This window comes from Schistosoma haematobium, chromosome 2 (assembly GCF_000699445.3).
Source record: "Schistosoma haematobium chromosome 2, whole genome shotgun sequence".
In the NCBI taxonomy this organism is placed as follows: Eukaryota; Metazoa; Platyhelminthes; class Trematoda; order Strigeidida; family Schistosomatidae; genus Schistosoma; species Schistosoma haematobium.
Window position 1 is genome coordinate 32,672,262 of NC_067197.1, and position 22,923 is coordinate 32,695,184.

A 22,923-nucleotide genomic window follows, 5' to 3' on the forward strand; every position below is an offset into this window, starting at 1 on the left:
TTAGGATTACGGAAGATCGTGTGGAAAACCGGTTTACAAGTTTACGATAACTGTTTTATATTGCCTACTGCTATGCTCATTCATCTAATGAATTATTTAAATATAAATATAACAACCATACGCAGTGTTTTATATTATAAATCCTGTAAGTTAGTATAATTATGGTCTAAATAAAGCCAAAACAAATATTGACGCACAATCATGTGACTGCATTACATTTCGTGGTTTCTCACAAGTTGCATACAACTGAATATGCATTATAATTTAAGATTGAGGGAAGAAATAGTATGAAATATAATAGAAAGCAAAGAATTGGAATGACCTAGGTTATCAATAATAACTATACATATGTATATGCTTGAACAGGTCAAAGGTCATTTGGTGTTAGACTTAAGGGAACATAAAGGATGGGTGGTGTAATAGTCGAGTGAAGCTCAGAAGCATATAAGATAAATTGTGTGATAATTCTAGATGTAATGAATAAATCATTGAATTAAGAACTAATAAGATAAGTGAAGACAATCTGAAGAGTTAACATAATTTAGCAAAGAAGTGTGAGTGGAAGGGTGGTCTAAGGGTTACGTAATCCATCTTATCAAGGAACTAGCTGCATGAAATTGTCTAGTTCCATACTAATACTAATTTGATAATGGACGTAATCTGACAACGGAAAATATGTAAGGCGGTTGTTTAATCTGTAAGGTTTTACGTGGAAGTCGCATTATTGTTTTATTTGACTCATTGATTCCTGACAATGAACAACGATATAACGCTAAGTTCTAACGACAGTTCGTAACTAATACAGTAGTACAAATTCTTAATTTTCACACACAATTATTCGTTAAAGCGATTGGTAAACCTCCCCATGAAAGTATGAAGAAGACTAAAATAAAAAATGAGAAAAAGTTTATTGATTTTTCATGACTACTAAAGTGGAAAGATAAGTTTACAAGTTGTATAAATAGTGGTATAAAATAAAGCCACAAAGAACTGTTAATCGTAAACCTGCTGTCTAGCTGTTTATAATTCTTAAGTAAAAATTGTAGACCCTTCTCTCCACCTGATTCGCGAAGCGTTCACCATATTTCTCAACAATTCGTTGTTTGCACATTCTTTGGAGCCGTTGAAGTTGTATATATTCTTTACTTCGTCTCCGTAATGAAATTACTGTGTTGTTTTGTAAATTGTGCGTATTGTCTAATTTCCATCTACAGCAACACCTAAGAAGTTGATGGGCTATGCAGTTTATATTTTATAATTTAAATAGCTTACCTGTTAGACTTCGTCTTTTAATATATGCCAGCAGGAGATGGCGGCACGGATATCGACACATATTAAACGTGCTACAATTGCATTCACAAATACTTACATCTACTTCGTAATGTTGTCCGCGGTCAAGCATAAACAACCACTCGCCGCTTTCATATTCTAAGTTAACGAAACGCATTCTTTTTAGTTCGTATAACACTTTGGATCTTGCGAATGGGGTCAACATGTTCAGCAAGGGTATAAGACGCTGTGGAGCATCATAATTGTATGCATGCTCTCTAACTTGACCGTTTTGTCGCATCATCTGCAATACCTGCTTCCGAGTCCAACCTGAAATATATTTATATACACTTACCAGTGGAGAGTTCAGCTTTCATATTTTTGACATCAGCAGCGGTCACCTACTTACCTGTTCTTCCCTTAATACTTTCGATAACTTCGTCCGTCGACTGACAGTGCAATATAACTGGTTTCAAGTTTTCTTTTTCTTCTGATGACAATCGTCTACTCAACGGATCACAAACCATCCACGAACTTGTACACGGATGGTTGTGAGTCATGTTGTAAGATTTTATAACGTATTGTTGACCCTCCAATCTTACGCGAAACATCGATTGGCAATTTAAAAATTTAGACCTTAAAGGTAACACATTAGTTAGAGTCCTCACGGTTTTTTAATCACATTCAGACCTTCTGATTTACGTTTACGACCAAACGTGCAACGAAACACTACGAACAAGTATTTATATCTCACATCCTTCAACAATCTACTTTCTGCGTGAACATAGTGTGTATGGGTCATCTGAGAAAACATAGATTTATCCCATCATACTTTATGGAAATCCTTTAGCGCATTATCTAATTCAATCCAGCTTCCGAATCTCTTATTCAGCATAATACGTTGGAACGCGTCGCTTACGTTCACTGAAATTTCACTTGAGCATGAAGCACTAGATACAACATACAATAGCTATTAAAAAAAGGTTATTCCTTGAAAAAAACTAACTGAAGGAAGAACAACAAATATTTAGGACTTACCCTTCAGTTGACATTTCGTCTTAACTCACAAAAACTATGCGCATCTATAACCTTTTACGTTATTTTATCTTTCTTACGTTGTTTTCCGGACCTTATCAACAAATTATATATAGCTGTTGACTTTCACTACAGCACTTAGGACCACAGATCAAGTTTCGAAGGAACAACAGAGCTAGAGTGTGCACTACAAAACAGAAAATACTCAGTTAATGCTCTTAGCAGTTATTTAGTGTTTATTATGCATCAAAAGATGACTTATATATGGAAACATTTAATACTCATAGGACCCAACACACACACGGCAATTGAAATACGGAATGCCCGCTTCCAGTCAGCGCGTTCAAGGTCGTTGAAACGAAACGGCGGACAGATTTGAAAGGGATTGCCGTTTATACCTTGCCGTTGTGTGTGGACCTCATATGCTTTCTGAGTAATCGGCCTGTATTTTCTCCTTTCCAGTTTTTCTTACCCACTCTGTTTTGCCCCAATCTCCTAAATTTAGGGGAAATTTTCGGGGAATCCCTAGGGTCGAATGTCCTTCACCAAGGTCAAAGAAAAATATTGGGGAGTTTCTCCCAGATCTGTGGCAATTTCAGGGTTCTGGTGCCATTTTCTATAGTTGCTTCCCCAAAATTGGGAGCTCGATGCACACTCTCCCAGTACTAAAAGTATTTTCAGATCGGCTTCAGACCACAACACTGATCGCAGTCGTGGTTAACCAGTCACCTATTTATATTTAGTGTAATCATGAGTTCAGGCTTCGAAATGTTACTGATTTACATGAATGGAATTCAATATGGCTATTAAGAACGACTAAGTATATGGGACATGCTTGAAAGCAACACTGGTAAGATTTGTATAGGGAGGTAGTGGGATTCAAGGTCAATATAAGTACAAAGTTGTTACGTTTGCGATTTTGTACAACTATAAGTCTCCATCCAAAGTCTCTAAATATTTATTGTGATTATCTCGTGTACCCAAACCAGCTAGTTCATAATTTCTACCATGGCGCCGACCAACAGTCAATTACTTCGTCTGATGCCACGATATGATTTAGCTATCCCCAGCTATCTAACAATCTAGTTCTGTAGTAGCAACCATCGGTCGTCAAAGCAAGCGGTGGTTGGTTATGCGTAACAGGTTGTAACAGCCTCAGTCGATGAGGGTTTGCAACTTCATCTGTCGATTATCTACCATTGCTTAGTATTCTATCCTTAGCTTCGACACTGCTCTTTAGGTCTGCACAAAACTATCAATTCTCGAAAGATACCTCATTTATCTGATTATACTAACGATATCAGATGGCCCGTCAACTGACCTTATTACACAACAGTCCTCTTGCTTCCAAACTTCGTCCACGAGAAGTAGCTATTCAAAATAGAGGCATATTGCACAGGACATTTTCAACCGTAGGAACCTGGGTAAGGGAGTACTTCTTCATCGACTGAAGTAGTCGAGATGTATATTCAGTCAACCTGTGCCTCTATGCACTACGCAGACTAGAATGGGTTGGATGAAAGTCTGAGGTGACCTTATTTATTTTACTGGTATGTAAAGTCATTGATACCTAGTTTGATTCATGTACCCTGCAGAAGTTTGTGGAATTATGATCACGTTCATATTTTTATCAATTACTGATTTGTTAGCATCATAATTATATTTACACTATCTGTAGGAATATTGTATCGCTGACTAAAAACACTCAAAAGCTTGTCTTTCATATTTTAAACATCTTACAATACTTACATTCACCGGCCGTATTGTGTGTGAAAAATCATCCCAAACCATATACATGACTGACAGTTTAAATTGTAAGCAAATGGGTGAAGTTTTGGGAGATAACGGAGATGACGTAGTCACTCCATGGGAAGTGTCAACAAGTTCAAGCAGCGGCGTGGATTATGATAAGCTAATCGTTCGCTTTGGTTGTTCAAGAATCGACGATGGTTTGCTTCAAAGGCTAGCAAACGTTTGTCTCAAGCCTCTACATCACCTACTGAAGCGTCAGATATTTTTTTCTCATAGGTAGGCTGGATAATTTTGAAAAAAACTATGATTAAGGGATTTGGAGCAGATTATCTTACGCATCGAACAAAAAAAGCCATTCTTTTTGTATACCGGAAGAGGTCCATCATCAGAGGCCTTACATCTTGGACACGTTGTTCCATTCATAATAAATAAGTTGTTGTAAATTTTACAGTCGCATTTTTCTAGATGGTTTCAGGACGTTTTTGACGTCCCTCTTGTAATCCAGTTAACTGATGATGAGAAGTTTCTGTGGAAGAACTTGTCTATCTCAGAAGTTAATCATTTAACTCGTGAAAACGCAAAGGATATTATCGCCATGGGTTTTGATCCCAAAAAGACATTTATTTTCAGCAATTTTGAGTACATGGGGTAAGCTTTTATTTGTTTCAACTTCATGCAAGCAACTAAAGCTTCCGGCTGTTTAATTATTTAAAATTCACTATACATAAACTTTTATGAATAAAATTCGGAGAGACCAGTTTTAATAAAATTGTAAAAACCATTTTATACATGCATAATATAGCTATCGAAAATGTTTACTGTCAAATAAATTAGGTGTTACTAGAAATATAGGTTTAGATATTTTCTCATCTTGTCTCACTAATGTGGGAATTGTTTTTCAGCTTAGATTATCTGATGCCATACCACTGATTGCAACACAGCATCACAATACATTCCTGAAGACAATTTAGCAGTGACACACCATTTTTGTTAGCTGCTATTGTGGGTCCAGTCTGTACCATCTAATTGTTTCATCGGTCACATTAACTCACATGGCTTTTCTTTTTAATTATTAAATCCAATTTCTGAAGCCGGTAGTTAGCCTTTTTAAACTTATTAATATATGTTTGCTATGACCAGAAACATTCAAAGTTTCTACGTGCATAAAGTTAGTGAACACCTGGGTTTTCCAAAGGTCCTGCCGATCCCAAAAGTGCTTGTCTCAAGTACCATTGTATTGTTTCGTTTGGAACAGTTAGGTCCTAAAAACAATTCATACCAACGGACACAGTTTTCCAAGCAATCTTCACTTGGACAGATTTTATCATTGAGAATCAGTTATCGATCAGGCTTTTATTCACTATTGTAACGACTAATACTTGTTCAAAACAGATCCAGCTATTGCGTTTGTTGATATGTGACAACTGTTTGCAAATTACAGATAAATGTTCAGTGATTCTGAAATCTTGTCCTAATGTCCAATAAATACTTTGTAGTATAAACTTAATTGTTTGCTTCAAACAGATTCTTAACTAACAAAATAATTTCGATAGTACTCACGTGTTTATTTTTTACTTAAATATTTGATATGTGCATTTAAGTTTCCAGCTAATAATATAATATCTGTTATACAAGTGATCACAATTAAATTTTGTATGTATCATGAAGATAGCGTACACCAATGTCACGAGATTATAAAATCCTAGATAAGAAAATCCGTTGTCATATTTGATATAAGACTCAAACAGAAGCTTCAACATGTGGTTTTAAAATCCGGTTGCAACCAACCAAGAATTGTTAATATTAGTGGTACATCGGGATAAAAGTAAAGTCATAGGGGAAAGGTTGCTATATAACTGCAGATCTCGGTTGTCTGAAATAAATATCTTACTACCATTACAGTCGGGAGTGTGACATTGTCCTCGGAATAGGAGTCTGCTTCTTTTTGACATTAATCCTAGCATTTTAGTCAAACAACAATTTTGATGTAGAACCATGATAAATAACTAATTAGTAGAAAATGTTTCACTCTGTTAATTTTTTCTAAATGTATAAATGGCGATATTTCCTGAAGCGTGCGAACCTTTTGTCAAAAAGCAGTTTTATAACAATCCAAAATTGAACCGGGAATCGAATAACCAGGTCCAAGGTTTGTATTTTAAAAGTAATTCGGGGCGTTTTTTAATGATTACTAGGCGATTTACACCTTTATTTATCTATATATATTATTCACTAAGTTTGAAATTCTGTCTTCATCTGTAGAACATGCCCAGATTTCTATCGTACCATCTGTCAAATACAACGCTTGGTTACATATAATCAGGCTCGTGCGATTTTCGGTTTCAATGACAGTGATTGTATCGGAAAAATATCTTTCCCGGCTATCCAAGCAGCTCCTTCGTTTGCTCAATCGTTTCCAACTGTTTTTGAAAATCTTAAAAAACCAGAGGATGTCGGTTGTTTAATTCCGTGTGCTATTGATCAAGATCCATACTTTAGAATGACTCGAGACGTTGCTCCGCGCCTTGGACTACCTAAACCTTCTCTTATATACTCAGTATTCTTCCCCGCTTTACAAGGGAATCAAACAAAAATGAGTGCAAGCAATCCAAACACATCAATTTTTCTGACAGACACACCGAAGCAAGTTAAAAATAAAGTAAGTATTGAAATCTACTTTAATCGTTGTACCCTAGAGCGATAATCTGTTTTAAGCACATTTATATCTAATTATTCTTATCTCAGTAGATGCCCACAGTATATGTTGTTTATATCACTGTGAATAATTATGTGCATAGTTTTTAAGTATCACCAACATGTCCATCTTGTTTTAGATCAATAAATACGCTTACTCTGGTGGCGGCGACACAATTACTGAACATAGAGAACGTGGAGGAAACTGTGATATTGATGTATCATACCAGTATTTGAGATTTTTCTTGGAAGACGATCAAAAACTAGAACAAATACGTCAGGTTTGTGCCAGCAAATTAATTCTTTTGAATGTACTGGTTGCATGACATTAGACTTAGTGAAATAAAGTTAAAACTGTCGTAAAATACCCATTTGTAAATGTGTTCATTTCTTTTTTGCATTCTATACTTGGTAAAGTAAGTATAAAATTTTTATTAGTAGTTAGTATGAGCCAAATAAGTATGCGACAAGGTCATTCCATTTAGTTTCTTACTGCTTCAACGTTATAGGACCCCAATCCACATACTAAAATGTAACCAGTTATTATGTAATCACTCACATACAGGATCTGATTTATAGCTAAGTATGCGAACTTGTGCACATTTTTGGATTAATCCTATTTAGACATAATTATGTTATCTCTAGCTCTAACTATGGATATGTACTTTTTGAGGGAATAATAATCGTTCTGATATATTAACATGTGTAATTTCTGCAGTCACCGACATTGCAATGTACCTTTTCATCTTCCCACGCGACGTAAACACGACTGCTTTTTGGCGAAGAGGTGAATTCTGTCACCATACATTTGATTATGATCCTGTAACTAACATTATCATGTCATTCTTAGGGGTGCTGATATTTTTTAGTATATGTGGAGCATACCTATTTTTCAAGTACTAATTATTAGCAGAACTAGTCAGAATATTATCCAGTCATAGTGCAATGATGTGGGAAATCTATAGCTCAAATGGATGGTTTACGTATTTGTTTGAGCTGAAATATTAATTTTAAAAATTATCACAGTCATTCATCGGTTTTGAGAATGTTATGTTTTCTGAGCTGGATGGTTTAATCATGAGGCATACATTGTCTTTTTCGACATCCTCAAAATTTTAATCCTGGGCTACAAATATTCCCCACTATCTCATTCATCAATATTAGCATCAGGTAAAAGTCAGCTTTCTGTATATCTGTTCGCTTTAATGATGTTGTTGGTGGTTTGTTAGTTATCCGACATGTTTCTTTAGGTCATATTTATCAGTTTCATTTCTACAGCAAGGTTTGTGTTTTTCTTTAATCATAAAATTCGTGTTTATATTTTTAGGATTATTCTAGTGGCAAACTGTTGACAGGTGAAATCAAAAAGGAGCTTATCACACTGTTGACTGAGTTTGTTACAGAGCACCAGAGAAGACGAGCTGCGATTACTGATGAAGTTCTCAAGAGATTTATGACTCCTCACCCACTGCATCTTCCATTTATTTAGATGTATTGATTGTGAATAACTACATATCGACCTAGGCAATGTTTGTGAATAAATTTATGGAAAATATTTTTTTATGTTTTATGCACGTTTTAATGATACTTAACTTTCTGAAATTTTACCGGGTTATCTGTAGTGAATACAAAATTGTGTATGCATGTAAATTTTTAGTCTTTTAACCTATCAGTGGTACGTTACGTCTTGTTATCTTAATTATTAGAAGTAATCTGTGCAACATCTGTCATTGCTATTGCATCTTTGGACTGATTAATTTGTATGTGAATAACATTATTTGTGTGCGTCTATAATGGATTACCATTCCATTGGCTTACAAAATTTCTCAGTGATAGAAGTAACTAGTCCTGAAATAAGTAAAATATAAGACACATTTTCTACATGACGTATATAAACTTAGTGAACACATTAAGCGATAGCGTAAAACAGATTTTATTAAGTCTATCCAGTTCTAATAATGAATTAAGCAGAGTATTAATGAGTTTGAGCTGTTATTATATACTTTTAGTAACTTTACTGATGTACAGATCTATTGGGCTAACAAGAACATGATATAGATACAGAAAGTTACTGGGATTTTTTCATATACGTCCAATCATCTCATCATTCGTGCATGTTAAATTAAAGCTCCTATTTTGGATACCATCTTCGGTATTTTTACATCTATGTATAATACAAATGCTATTTATTTGAATAATATTCACAATAATCCCGTCAACTTTTCATTTTATAGTGAATTCAGTATTAGGAAAACTCAAATCTCATCAATAATTAAACCGTGAAGCAAGGAAACGGGATACTATTCAATATTATGGTTCACTTTCTTTTAGTATATAATATTTCACTCAAGACATTATACTTTAAAAGATAACATAGTAGAAAGATCGATTTTCTATTACTAAAATGACGAATCGGTAGCTGTAGTCTGGATGAAATTTGGTTTTGACTCGAAACTTAATTAAAATTGAAGATTTGAGGTCAGCTATTACTACCGAAATTTAGTCCATATTTTACCTATTTCAGTGTTCCTTAGATGATTTCCCAAACAGTCAGAAGAATATAGACGTTTTACTTGTTTAATGTTTGCTCACCAAGTCCCTATTAAAATACAATACCTTTAATCTCAGTCCCCACTTGTAAATTGAACTGCAATTGTCATCCTATAAAATACTTGGTGAAATACAATATATTATAATGTCTAATCCTGAGAGATATTGTACAATCTTTAAAATGGGATTGCTCTTATAGTGATAAACCCAATTCCAGCGGAAGGACAGTTTTTTTATATTATTAATGCTAAAAAAGCATTAATGTCATCCTCTTAATCCAAGTGACATAGACGTTAATATTGTTCAAATGTGTGGATGATGTTAATGATTACAGTAACTTCGTTTTATGCAATTAGTTCCTTTTATGAATTTAAATAAAGCCAGAACGAACACATGCAGAATAATATGAATTCATTATATTTCGTGGTTCCTCATCAGCTACTTACAACCAAATATGTATTAGACTTTTACATTGAGGTAAGATATAGTGTGGAACGATTGACATAAGTGGATGTAAAGAATTGGAATGACAAAGGTTATCAATAATACCTATATATATATATATATATATATATATATATATATATATATATATATATATATATATATATATATGTTTATATATATATATATATATATATATATATATAATGTGATAATTTTAGAGGTAATGGAGGGTTTACATAAGATTCATGAATTTAAAATCTGGTAAGATGGGTTACGTAATAAATGAATAGGATTTGAAGAGTTCACATAATCTAAGAGAATCAAGTGAGTGGAAATGTATGAATGAAGGCGTGGTTTAAGAATTTGATAATGGAAGATAAATATAGCAAAATAAAACTAATGACCAAAAAACTGAATTACCATGGTAGTAATAGGTTTATTACTGTCTCTTTTTAAATACTTAGATCAGGTTTGAGTTTTTTATCGCGATTGCTTCAACAAAACGGAGAGAAACAGTATTTCTTTGTCTGCTAATAATTTTAAAAGCATGAGTTTCAACGGTATGCCCGGTGTCAAGTAAATACTGAGCTATTGCACTGTTAAGAGCAGTGATTTCGTCTCCTTTGAAGCGTAAGTTTAAGAAGCAGGTTTTCTTTTCCACTCTATCGTACTTTACCTGAGGGTTAGTTTCGGCATATTTCTTGATGGACTTCGCCGGGTATGCATTTTCACGTAGGCAATTTGTGATGAGAGCGATTTCGTCTTTCAGGCATTCCCTTGAGCAAAGTTTGCGTGCGCAGTCAAAAAGGGTTCGAACAATACCCTCTTTGTAACTCATTAGACAGAAACTGTAGTGATTGTTATAAACTCCACTCCAGGTATTTTTGCTCTGAATGTGCCCTTGTAATGTGCCGTCTGATTCCGATATCTAGGAAATGGAATTTACTTTCTACTTCATGTTCCATAATAAAATCTATATCCTTGTTAGACAGATTGAGTAGGTTCATGGAGTGCTTATGACTGTTGCAGACTCTACTGTAGATATAGTGATGACACACTATATAATGTTATTATTGATAACCTTTGTCATTCCAATTCTTTACATCCACTTATGTCAGTCGTTCCACACTATATCTTACCTCAATGTAAAATTCTAAAACATATTTGGTTGTAAGTAGCTGATGAGGAACCACGAAATATAATGAATTCATATTATTCTGCATTAATGTTCGTTCTGGCTTTATTTAACTTTGTTTCAATCTAATGTTAGCCATTCGTCCAGATAATGATAGTGTAATTTGAATTCCTTCCCATACCTCAATGAACTTAATATGCAACATCTGTAGGGAACAAAATTATTTAAAAGTCAAGAGAAAAGATGATTTCCTGATTTTACGAAAATTTCATTTGTTGCTATCTTTTAGTGTATAGACATGAATTAAAAATGCAACTAACGTTAACTGCTATACAATTTATAAAGTATTAAGAAAATCTCTATGGGGTAACTAAATTAGAAACTAAAAGATACATTAAAAGGTATTTGTGTTATGATAAATCGATGAGGCCTGTAATATAACATGTAAGTTATGACATTGCGACGGCAAACACAGAAGTAGGCTATAATGGTTGGGAGGGGTAATGTATTGAAGCATATATAGTATGGGATGAATACAAGACCACTAAGCCAAATTTCTGGCGGAAAAGAAACTTTGCATGTGTGCTGTGATTGGATACACTCACGATGTTTAGATGATCGCCTTAAACTAATGTCTTTATTAGTCATAACTGTCATCATGATATTTGTATCTCTAGCCAAAATTTACAAACAACGTTTATTGGGTGGGTTAAACCAACTGGTACATTCGTTTAAAGGTTCGGTTTTATTAGCGTACTTGCTTCATGCTTTTTGTTTATTTACAATATTTAAAGTACAATAAGTTGGATTTATAAAACGTTACAAGTGATTCATGTGTCTTCTGTAAAAGATATTTTTCTTTAAGCTATCTGTAAATATGAAATGTTTATAACTGATACGAAATCCACAAATAATTAAAAGTGTAGAATTATTTTTGATTCTCGGCTTGGTGTGGAAATTACGACAAATTTGTTCATATATTCACTTCAAACTTCAATAAACAACAAATAAATGTAATTTGACTAGGTAATAATTAAATATTTCTTTTGTTTTTATATTATCTGGGCATATTTAACAAAATCTGACTTGAAAAAGAAAATCAAAATAAAAGAAAATATACACAAAAACGTACTAGATTATAACCTTCTTCATTTGATTAGTAATCTCATATTCATGAAGTTTTCCTCTGTTTTGATTAAATATTTAATTACATTGTAATGACATAAAATAACAAATGATCTTTGTTGCCAACTAATGTACATCATGATTAATTACTTGCTAAATCTTTATTAACTGCATGAATGTATTGTTAAATCGATGGCTTTATAGAATATCTTAACTCTAAAAACAAACGAAATAAACCAGTTCTATGTTTAAGATATGAAGTAATTTAAATTATCAATAATTTAGCAAATAATATGACAATATATTTTAAACACTTTATTGTCCGTATGTTGAAAGTGAAAAAAAACTTGGATGTCGGTTTAACATTTAAGTAGCTTTTTCTGTTTGTTTTTTAAAATCGGAATGATACAAAATATTAGATTTTAGAATTTTAATTTTCCAGTTTGCCTATTTTCAATATCTTTGATAGTACTAGGTCTTAAGAAATATTTTGTGAATATTCAGTTCACAATACTAAAGATTCCAGAATACGAGCTTAACTCACGAGTTATTATATTCATCACTGATAAATGTACTTCATCTTGTAATGGAACTGATAAGTCTTGTTAATTTGAACGCTTTATTCGGTTTCTAAGCTATTCTGGTAACCCGCAGCTAGAACTACGCAGCGACCTGAACTCGAGAGAAAAGGCGCAAAATAAGCGAAAAACACTACGCCAAAGGTTCATTTTTGTACAGAAAAACACGGGTATTTATAGATGTTAACATTTGTTAAATCAACATATTTTGGCCAATCCGCTAAAAGATAACGTTTTTATTCATCGTTAATTTCGCTTCTTTGAGACTTTACTACAGCTTCGAACGATTTGGATTAAGTGTCAGTTAATAACTAGTAGTATTATAATCCACAATTAAGAATGAGTATTCGGAACACCACATATCATTAGTTATTTAGGTTGACTATTTTTCATTCAAAGATATCTTAGAAGGTTTACCACCCCTATTCGAAAGTTACTGTACAGGTTATGAACAGTATGAACACCATAACATGACAGCTATAAGAAGCTGGAAGAAAGCGATCTAAAATCTTGACAGTTTTTTTATTTTTAGTGATTACTTCACAGTTACGGAACCTGTTGAGGAATACTTTACAATTGGTTATTTAATTTTTCCTGAGATATTTTTTGAGAGCGAATGATTTTGACCAGTGGTTAGTATACTGGGACTGACAATGAATTACTTCAAATCCTACAAATTATAAATAGAACAAAGAGGATAAAAATCACTGCATCATGCAATTTTTTAAGTAGTTGCAATATACTTAAATGACAGGGTTAGGTATTTAAGATTAAATATGAAGGATCCACTATGAACCAACATTTATAATACAAGTATTTTATTGCAAATAGTAATTGAGATGAAGTGTTGAGTTTCACATTAATTAGTGAAAGACTTGCGTGTATTACATAAACTTCGTCTCTCCTAATCCTAAAAATTAAGAAGAAAATTATCTACAACCTTAAATTTCATGCAATCACTCATATTCAACTTCGTGAATGATAATATCAATTTAGAAAATTGTAAAACGCAGCTATAAATTCTTGTGAATGACTTATAGACGGCTTTCACACTTCAGTTTTATGGTTGTTAAAATACGTATATCTATAGCTCCAAAGAAATTAAAGATCATATCATTAAGCTACACTGCAAACTAACCTAACCAATAGATTTAAATCAGTGGTGAGGAATATTCATAAAGCAATTATTAGATATTATTAATGACCTTAGAAATATGGATTAGCACATTCAATGAAAATCTTGTTTCAACCAATATATTTACCAATTTTCCCCAACGAATCGTTCGAGTGAGTCGCAGACATTTCGGCTATTGATTGATAGAAATGCATATTAGTAATTAAAGCAAATAAATGTCTTGCTGATAAAGTTCTTTTCATTTTGAAATCACGCCTCCGGGCCTTAGAGCGTAAATGAATAGTTACAGTGTGATGCTATAGAGTGAAAAATAAATGAAAACATCAAGCTTTTAGTGGGGTAAAGATAACGTCACAACATTGTGAAACGATTATAACCAGACAAGTAAATAATTGGACGCTTGCTCACTGGTCTATAAGCTAAGTTCCCGCCATACGACTTGAAAATCCTGAGTTCAAACCTCGATGAAACAATGGATAATCAGTGCTGATGTGTCTCCTACCACAAGGAAATAGCTGTTCACTGCGTCCTCACTTTTGGCGGTTGTCTCACTTAGACCATTCTGTTATGTAAGCTATGAAATTCAGTAATTTCTGAAACACCAAATAATAAGTAATGCGGTTTTTAAGTCTGAAATTGACTTTGAAGGGAAGTAAAAAATACGTTTTTGGGAACGGTGTTAATTTGTTTGAATTTAACTATTCATACTACCGTACATCATCAAAATTGAGAATACTTCACCGTTCTTTTATTTTAAAACCTTAAATAAGAAGTAACAAAACTAACAGTACCAATAAATTTATAAATCTCAATATATCAGTGAGTAGAAAAATTGAATTTTCTGACGTTTCGTGACTCAGTGTTAGTCATCTCTTCAGAGAACAACTAAATGTTACAATTATAGAGAGGATTTGCAACTAAGTGAAATATAACATTCTAAGTACAGTTTAATTTATCATTGTAAATGACAAAATTAATACAGTGAACAAATAATAAACGTTCGATATATTTTTTACAGTACACTGAAATACTGGAACAGCTGGCCACTAAAATAATTATACGTCATCACTGTGAGGAGAAAGATAAAAGAAAGGGGATTCATTCGAAAATAAAAAGTGAATAAGAATAATTGAATGAGAATTGTATATAAAAGGAGATACAGTTCTGTTTGATACCACCGCTTGATATCATAAATGGACCACTTCCCCACTTTTACCATCTAATGTCAGAGTTGGGAATAAATCACTTATTTGATAGTTCTTAATACATGTCCTAGCTACCAAAGTCGATATTTCAAGATAGTGAAACCAAATGAGTTGTCGTCGCTCTGCTCAAACAAGAACAGCCGAAACTGACAATTAGTGACACGCATTTACTACTAGATATCAGAAATCATCAGGAGAACATAGGAAGCCGCCGAACTACCGCAATCCAGAGAGGAAAGGTTTCATAAGCACAGGATAGAACTGATCACACCAACGCGTTGTAGATCCAAACTTTCACAATCTGACCAACATCAAAAATATTCTAATCTGGAAAGTGCCATTCCAGCCTACACTACACGTTGACTGATTTCGTATGATTTCGATTAGCATTACTTTCGTTAGATTATTTTTTTAGGTTAGTTTTTTTCCTTACTATATTTCCACTTAAGCGATCATTAATTACGAAGAAAAAAATAAAAACTTTTAATCATTATCTAATTAAATTACATCGTAACTTTATATAACTTTTAAATAGATAACATTTCTATTTACAACCATTTGTAATACAACCTATTTAGTATTTAGATATCTTTTATTCAGAAAACCTAATCAAAAGTAAAAGAAAGTTTTTTAAATCACATTTCCAAAAATATTACGAAGTCATTCTTTCTAGATGAATGTAAGATGAACGAAAAAAGTTACAAGTTCTAAGCCTAAACACGTTGTAAATAATGGAAAATCGGTCAACTTAAGTAGGTATTTTTACTTTTTGATGACACTAAATAGTTTTCCAAATACTTAGAAAACTCCTCTTCAATCCCCACTGATAAGTAAGATGTCAAACTGAAGAAAAATGTATTCAATCGACAGCTAAGTACGTTATGTTACGTTATTTACAACTAAAAGGCGACCTGATTGAATATCTGAGCTACCTGTCCCTGCCATCTAGATATTTCAACAAGTTATCTGTTTCCTTGTTTATTTTAATAAATCATTATGTTAATTAATTCCATAAACTGTTCAGGTGAGTCGGTGAAAAGTTTCCAACCTTTCTCTGTACAAGTTACAAAAATTTACAATCAGAAACATCGTGATGGTTGGCAATATGGATTGAAAAGAATGAACATTATTCAGATATCGACTTTGAAATGGTGATACCTAACTGGCGGTCACTCAATATTTATCATAAATATCGATCAAGAAATAAGAAACGGAAATTCTCTAAAATACATTGTGCTGGGAATTCTATATTGTACCAAAAATATAATGTTGAATAAACCTAATAATAATAATAATAATTGATTTGAAAACTTAATGTTATAACGAGACGAGTGTTTTAAAAGTTGGAAATTTCGGAACCAGTTTTCGAATGATTGTTATTCATACTCTTGTCTAACTGTATTGTTGCACTTCTAAATTCCTTTTACTATAAGCTTTTAGTGGATCTTTTAACGCTCGTCATACGTTTACCATTTCCTAATTATTACGGAATAGTTATCCACTGTTTGCTGCGCTTTGCTGTCACGTGTGGCATGATCGTACTTAATGTATGTTTAGTGTAATGTTAGTTGAGCGATATATTCGCAATAATTAAAGGAAATTAGTTATAGTTTCAACAATTTTCTATCATTGAACATATTGAGATCTTCAAATGACTTTTGTTATTTAGCACACAAGTAATGGTGTATTCGCCTTGCATATACTAACAAATAAGACTAAGAACATATGTCAGTTTAATACACTTTATTATAAGATAGTTCCCCATCGATTTTAATCAATTAGTAGGTTTGTTCGAGTTTATTTACTTGAATTGATTTGTGTATATGGTAATTTACGAATGTGATTTTACATTTCAAAATTGTATATAATTCAATTTATGCATAAAATATTTCTCCAGACTCGAAAATAATTATCGACCTGGATAATCATTTGTGTATATATAACCTAGCAACGCGTAGCTAGTCAGTTCTTTGTTTTGCAATATGTATGAAATCATTTCATATTATGTTTTAGACTAAAACCTGTGTGTTCGAAACATCATCACTACTTCGTTCTTGTAAATAAAGTGATAGAAAACTTCGTAACTGTGTATTTATTAATAAGTCATAATTTGATATTCTTTTTCATGACGGAATGACGGATAGTATTTCTCTTACCAAATAAGTGAAAACATAGTCACAGTTAAAATAATGCAGAAACTAAGTTTTACAAAGATGAAACAATTATACATTTTAAAGAGAAGTTGATTATTCAAACAATATAATCCATACTTACATTGTAATAAATTCGTTTAATTTCATTCCATTTAATACGATTAGTTGGAACAATCCAATAATCTGGGAATTGCTAGAACCATAATGTCAAATACAAAATAATTTAATGAAATAATATTTACAGATAACTTTATTTTGAAAACTATCTTACGCACCTTATGATACATTAAATTTATGCTGGGCAGTTTAAAAAGTCCCACAGAAGGAACTAGTAGCCTGGAAGTTGAAAACTGGAGTACTTTAGCTACTAAGCTGGTTTGAACTAATAACCTATTTACTAACTGAAATGGATTAGTGGGTTTATTTGAGAACATTTATCTGTCAAAGAAACTAATTTCATTTGATTAATGCATAAAAATTGTAAATTGTTTAGATTTTTGTAATATTTTAACTCAAAGAAGCCTAACCTATGTATACAACAGAAAAATATTCAACAACTTTGTTTACCTTGACACACAATAGGGTCGTTTCAGTCTTGATTGCAATATTTTAATACATACAAATATTACTTCCCCCTCCCCATCTTTGTGACTAATCCTCCTTTTCGTGATATTTATTTATTTATTATTATTATGTTTACATTAATCTTCCCTATTTAACATGATATTCCTACAAATTACTATTCTTATTATCACCATTTATATTGTTATCATACCAACTATGGCACAAAAACTCCTAATTAGGAATGTACAGCATAAGTAAGCGATTTCATGAAAAAGATTTTCTTAGTTGAGTTTTCTTGACTCATATTTTGTATTAAATTTTTTTGCATACGACCTTATCTATTAATTAGGACTGAATTTTCCATAACTTTTAACGACTTTATTAAGTGATTCAATAAATCTCCTATATTCTATGTTTGGAAACATCTAATGTTTGGTAAATTTGTTCGTTTTTTTCTATTTTATGACAGGCTACTGCATGCAAAATTATGAACGAGTATGATTGTATAACATAAGAAATTGAAATCACAGATGAGAAAATTTTCTTCACTGAGAAGTCTTCCGTTTCTTAATGATTGAATGAAGTTTTTTCTTTATTTAGTAAATTATTTGACAATTTATGCCGATTACCTTACTACATATTTTCAAGTGCATTCTACACAGAATATAAATTAGTAAGGTTTATAATATATCCTGAATTCATAAGATGAAACGTATTCAAAATTTCTATCTTATTTTTGAAGATTACAATAATTACACTAACAAGCTATTATTGAAGTGAATGAGTAATTTTAATATGCTTTATGAGAGAGAATAACAACACCGCACAGATTTCAAATTTATTACTTTTTTTTGAAAAAAATGATGGCTCATTAAATAATGATCAAGGTGAAATTATGCGATCACAATGTTCGATACTCGAGAGATGAGCGTCAAACTGTGATGTCCTTAATTCATCAAACTATGGATTGTTTTATATTCACATAAAGAGATACAGATGTAAGCAATTTGAATGACAATTATCAATGATGTTTTGATATTTTCAATAAATATCTGAATAACATTAATAAAATAATTGATGTTAAAAAAATGTTCTAAACATTACAGTATTCTATATTACCATTTTTTGATTGATGTAAATTCAATCTGGAGAAAATCTGATGGTGAACTTTTCCTTTACTATGTTAGTTTATACTTATTGGATAAGCAGTGGATAAAGTACGAGTTGATAACTCAGCCGTATAGTACGTTACAACTAAAAGTCAGGGTTCTAAAGACTGATATCGATTTTCTGACTTTTAAATAAATAATTCTGATAGAAATGTTCAATAGATAATTAATAATATAATAATTTTTGAAGAGATTACAGCATAAATGAATTGAATGCAACAGGTAATTACTTTGTTTTCATCACCTGATATAATGTAACTCCTTGTGGACTGATTCCAATCCATACAGAGAAGCGGCATTTGTGAGTAGGTTTCTCAAGTGGATATAAATGTAAATTGAAATCAGAGTTCAATTTTGTTGCCAGATGAATAAAATGAAACTCAGCCAGATAGCTTACAGTATTATGAAGCGCTGAATGATGTATATAAGTGTAATAGGCTAGTTCAACACTATCACACGATTTAACAAACTAAATTTTACAAACAATCAAACACATATTAGATAATTTAGGAGTATATAAAATCATAAAATATATAGTGTTGAGAAACTTAAAACCATTCCGTTTGATAATCTCTTTTGATCTGAACACGATAGAGATAAAAGTATTGTCTTGGAAAATCATTAATGCGTACAACAAATACCTATTACTTAACTTATCAGTGTGATTCTAAGGCAATTAGTCCACTGTATAATTAAATTTTGTATACTGAAGGAATAACCAATACTGACTGTTATCAAACCCTTGGGCACTTACATGTAGAAAAGGCAACATGAAAGTAGTTACTATCATTTTACTATGCACACTAGATCATGTCTGAAAAGCGTTCAAATATATTACGAATAAGTACGGCAATGAAATTAAGCACTAAACGATTATCAGCTGGATAGAGTCCCATTTTAGTTTAACTGAAAATATAAGCTTCATTACAAGTATATATGTCAATACTACTAGATACTCATGATTTCAGCATATCGATAGCCGTAAAAGTAAATTCAATATGGTAGTATTTCGTTTGATAGAATCTAATTGAAGAAATACAAATGCTTCAGGAAAAGTAAAACTTCTGCATTCTTAAGCAAACACCTACTTACTAACGTTCTTCAGGTGAATCCAGATAACTAGGGTGGTTGACAAATTCGAGAATACTGTTTATCGCCACCACAGTAAATTAAATTTATTAAAAAGCGTTTTATTGACGATTCATGCATCACATTCTCGTTTAAGTAGATTCTAAAAGCCTAGAATATATCAAATACTGTATGAGGATAAGTCATTAAATTTCTGATTCGAAATGTTTATTCATGCCTTTTCAGTTTACTTTTCAAAAAAACATTGTGTTCAGGCCGTTTAACCTCCTTACTAGTACATTAGTCAAACTACTCTATCCACACATAATTTACATCTTATGTCTTCTAATTTTCTGTCTCGCAGTCCTAAAAGTAATCGAGCGCGTTGTGACTAAAACTAACATAAAAATAATCATACTATGATAACAAACAAGGGGGCGATGAAAATAAGAGTAAAAGTGAAAATTTAGATGTTTTCCCTTTCTTGACATTAGAAAAAAGAATCTCTCAAAGTTCTTCAGAAGAATGGTTTATGGAAAAACAACTTCATTTTCAAAATCAAGTGCAACGTTTAGATTCATCTTAAAACTTGAAATTTTTATCATTTTCATTGCTAGACTATGTATTATGATTATGATACTTCATTTTTAGTTACATACATATGCTTCAAGTATCTTAATAGACTCCTGAAAATCAGTTTTGTATAGTATTGCATAAGTCACTAAAGAAGAAAATTCTAAGACACCAAACCAAAACACTGCATAACATATAATCAATAGATTTAATTAGAACACTGAAGAGTAAATAGTTTAGATAATGAGAAAATTAACGAAGCAATTAAATAATGCCACATCTTACTTCTACAAAACGTGTTTATTGATACAAAAGTAGGTTGAAAAAAGATAGTGACCAAAATAACACAGCACCAGTTCATAAATTCAATAAATATTGGTCTGAGCCATGCTGAAAGGTACAAACTATTCAATTATGGTTCGTTATAATCGCAAACAATCATTGGAGACTTTGAATGACATGTCCTAAACTCATCCAAAATGGCTCACACTTATCCGTTGTTTATCTTTCAATCTTGACGTACGGTATTCCTTTGATCTTACCTTTTCACTCTGTCTTTTCTAAACGTATTCCTGATGTTTAGCTTTCTTCTTTATCATTGTTAATGAACAATTTTGAAATCATTTGTTATTCATCTTGTCGTGCTAATATGGTATGGCAACTTGAGCCAACATTCATCTATGACAGGCTCTATGTTTACGATATCTCTCTGTAATGCTAATATTAATATACCTGTCATTATTTATAAAATGATATTAGTACTCAGTAATGATCATCTTATTAAATGGAATCAACGATGTTTAATACTTCGAAAGTTATGAAATGTCCAATACTTGCTTGTTATCAACAAACTTTCAACTCTAGACGTTTACGGTGAACTTTATTCTATACTACACTTAGTGTCCTTTTTTCCAGACAATAGTTGAAATGTTGGTTAAGCATGTAACATATTTACTACAATTTCTGTATTGAGGATTCTTGATAAGTAATTCGAAGGTACTTTTAGTCTATAATATAAGTGTATCACACTTTATGACAGATTTTCTAATCAATAGTGTTTCAAAAATAAACGTGATTTACAATTATATGCGTAATATTTAAATTGTATGGCTTTAATCTAAATAATCTTCATTCACAGATACTACCAATTAAACTTGAAATAATACGATATTCACTCATTTTCTTAGTCTTCTCAACTCATTATTACATAATAAGACTGAATGCCTAAACATACGTTTTCGGGTAGAACCAATTTAATATAAGCAGTCGAGTAGTTGGATATTATCTGAAAAAATCAATGTATGATTTAAATCCTTTGATAAAGACTGTTTTGTTCATTCAAGTAGGAATTATCTAACTACTCATAATTTTCCTTGTTTTACCTACTATGTGTTTATTTCCGAAACGTTAAGTATTTATCAGCTAAGTAGTCGGTCTACAAAGCTATTCTGTTTTATAGAAACTGAATATACAGTTCACTGTAAGTGCTAAAGATCTGGAAATATCTTGCAGGTGGTTTTTGAATCGAGTAGTGTATTGATAGTAAGTGTCTACATCCAATAGGATACGAATTTCACCTTCAATCCAGACGTAAGCCTTTCACACCAATGTTGCATGATTTGAATAATCAGTTACCTTAATCGCACATACAGTTGACCAATGAAAGGTACATTTACCAGTCATTGAATATTAACCAGTATAATTTCATTCAGTTTTTATTACTAGCCGACTCCTAATGATCAACGTTGATTAGTAACAAGATATAACACCGTCTACACCATAGTATCAGACTGCTGAAATTACACTACTCTGCAACTTGATTTTAGCTAAGTAGAAACGTCTTCTAATTTGTCATCAGGATATTTAGGTTCACTTATTGCAAGCTGAGCTTGCTGTTATCCCACTAATAGACAGGGAACTTAGACTAGTTGAATGTTTTAATTGACGATAATTAGTGTTTATTTGTCAAAACAGTAGAAAAAATAATTCAGCTTACTTTCTTAGGATAATAAAGTTCTGGTAAAAAATAGGATGTTTCAGATTCTGGATTAAAACATTTTGGTGCATCACCCAATTCAGCCTGTAGTGCAAACGCTGCTAACTGAAAATATACATTTGGATCACAAAATATTTCATAGGCAACATGATTTTTTCGTAGTTGTAAATAATAAATATGTTGTGTTGCACGTTCATTTATACAATGTATCGGAAGATAAAATCGGATGCGAAAATATACAGTTGGATATGATGATTGTAATGAACAATGATATATTGACTTATTTATCGGTAGAGACAAAATACCCTGTTGAAATCAAATAAACAATAAAACAAATTCATTCTAACCTTTATTTTCAAAGAAATCTTTGGTATTCAAAGTATTTTTTATGTATGCACTTTAAAGATTTAATTTAGGCTTAGGCTTTCTTGTTCTATCATATGTGTACAGAATTTATATGAAACATTAAGTCTAA

General features: G+C 32.0%; 1 protein-coding gene across 2 annotated transcripts; it reads left to right on the forward strand.

Moving 5' to 3' along the window:
• The first annotated feature begins 2,628 nt into the window (after positions 1-2,628).
• WARS1_1 (Tryptophan--tRNA ligase, cytoplasmic) lies at positions 2,629-9,764 on the forward strand. 2 transcript variants are annotated; one of them, XM_035734255.2, is made up of 7 exons: positions 2,629-2,737; positions 3,983-4,332; positions 4,369-4,488; positions 4,522-4,704; positions 6,319-6,715; positions 6,891-7,031; positions 8,078-9,764. In XM_035734255.2, exons 2-7 carry the CDS (start codon positions 4,100-4,102, stop codon positions 8,237-8,239), a joined length of 1,236 nt encoding a protein of 411 aa, XP_035588995.2. In that variant the 5' UTR covers positions 2,629-2,737; positions 3,983-4,099; the 3' UTR covers positions 8,240-9,764. The 2 variants fall into 2 exon arrangements, with proteins under 2 accessions (XP_035588995.2, XP_051068165.1); XM_051214980.1 differs by having other exon boundaries at positions 2,629-2,711; positions 4,369-4,704; positions 6,891-9,764.
• Positions 9,765-22,923: the final 13,159 nt, after the last annotated feature.